The following is a 1,632-nucleotide window of genomic DNA, read 5'->3' as shown; positions in this document are numbered from 1 at the left end:
ATACCCAAAAAACTTTCAACTTTTGATCTTTATTAATATATCAGAATTCAGAGATTTAATATGAGACTGAAAATGCACACAAAACCAGCCATGGAACACAAATGGGTAAAACAGACTAGTCAGGGACCAGTGCCAGTTGGAAAGCATGTGTTTCTTAAGCTCCAGGTTCTGTGGCCATTTAGGAAGGCAGGCTCAATACTACATATTTCTTAAGGAGAAATCAGAAGTCTAGACTTGTAATTGTTGGCTCAAATTTTTAAAACATTATGCAGGCTGAACAAAATATATTTGTCTGTGGGCCCATGACCCGGCAGTTAGTAAACTCCATAATAATTTCAAGAGGCACCAGAGTTTCCCATCAGGTGTTCCACAACACACTGACATGCCTAGCTTGGGTATAGCTGTGTAGAGATATCAAGTGCTCAGCCCCAGGTGAGGCCTGGATTGGCCAGGTGAGGACTCAAGTGGCCAGCTCTGAGACAGTCATCAAGCAGCCTTATCAGGTGACCCCAGCGTACCACACAAATATCAACATTTTCTATGTGTGCCTGTCTGTCTGTGCCTCTGGATTTTTTTTCTTTCTTTGGAAACACACATATATGTTTCTTTATCTTATTAGCCTATTTCCAAAAGCACATACAAAGCACAATATAAATTATATTCCAGAAATAACTGGAAACTAACCTTAAGAGATTCTTTTTTTGTGAGCTTGCTTGAAGTTGAGCTGTCCTTCTCCGAGCCATTATAAAGTTTAGATTCAGACTGAAATCATATAGAAATGAACAGAAGGGAAATAATCAAAACCTTCACTTATTCTATACATCATATAAAAATTAATCTGAAAGCTATGTTTGCGATTCTTCCCATTTATTGCTAGTATTTAAACAAATGTCTATTTTCAAATACCAATGTTCTCTATATAATATTTTTGTTTAAAAACAGATCCATGTTGAACCCACAAATACGCAAAAGTAAAAACTAATCAATAAATTAATTTACAACATGAAGTTAAATAAGATCATTTGTAAATTGTTATCTTCTATTTTTCCACGGTGTTTCTAAAAACATATACAATTATGTATTAATAGTTAGGACAAAAGTAGGCAAAACAATACTATTTTTTAACAATTGAAATATTTTAAATAAAAAACCAAACCATGTAAATTCTAGCAAGTTGGTGCATTTTTGCCCTGTTGCTATGCTCCCCTAATAGGAAGAAATAAAAACATCTCTAGAAACTAGTATTTAGGTTATTAAGTATGGAATGTCCAATTTCCTTAAGTACTAAGTTTGACAGTTGATATCTGACCTTTCGCTTTGACACTTTTTTTTCCTTTTTTATTGTGAAGGTACATACTCATTCTTTCAAATGCACATTTTGGCTTGTGATTATCTTTCAAAAAATTTTTTTAGAGCAATGTTTGGGAAATCATGGATACATCAAAAACTCATGCTATTTTTGAATATGAGTTCCGTCATGGAACCAATGCAGTGCAGACAGCCTGAAATATCAACGAAGTGTTTGGGAAGGATGTAGCATTAATGAATGCACAGTATGTCACTGGTTTGAGAAGTTCCATTCTGGTGATTTTAATCTTGAAAATGAGCCATGCGGGCTACCTGAGACCAAGG

The 1,632-nt window shown here is 34.7% G+C and overlaps 1 protein-coding gene across 1 annotated transcript in view; it reads right to left on the bottom strand.

The window, feature by feature from the left end:
- The window catches only part of OSBPL8 (oxysterol binding protein-like 8), a 161,205-nt gene that overhangs the window by 65,586 nt on the left and 93,987 nt on the right, over positions 1 to 1,632 (bottom strand). The window contains exon 5 of the mRNA XM_012648358.1: positions 685 to 762. Coding sequence (XP_012503812.1) covers positions 685 to 762 — 78 coding nt within the window. The remainder of the gene's footprint in view (positions 1 to 684; positions 763 to 1,632) is intronic.

Source organism: Propithecus coquereli, unplaced genomic scaffold (genome assembly GCF_000956105.1).
Source record: "Propithecus coquereli isolate 6110/MARCELLA unplaced genomic scaffold, Pcoq_1.0 Scaffold282, whole genome shotgun sequence".
NCBI lineage: Eukaryota > Metazoa > Chordata > Mammalia > Primates > Indriidae > Propithecus > Propithecus coquereli.
This window is presented reverse-complemented; position numbering and strand designations above follow the sequence as displayed.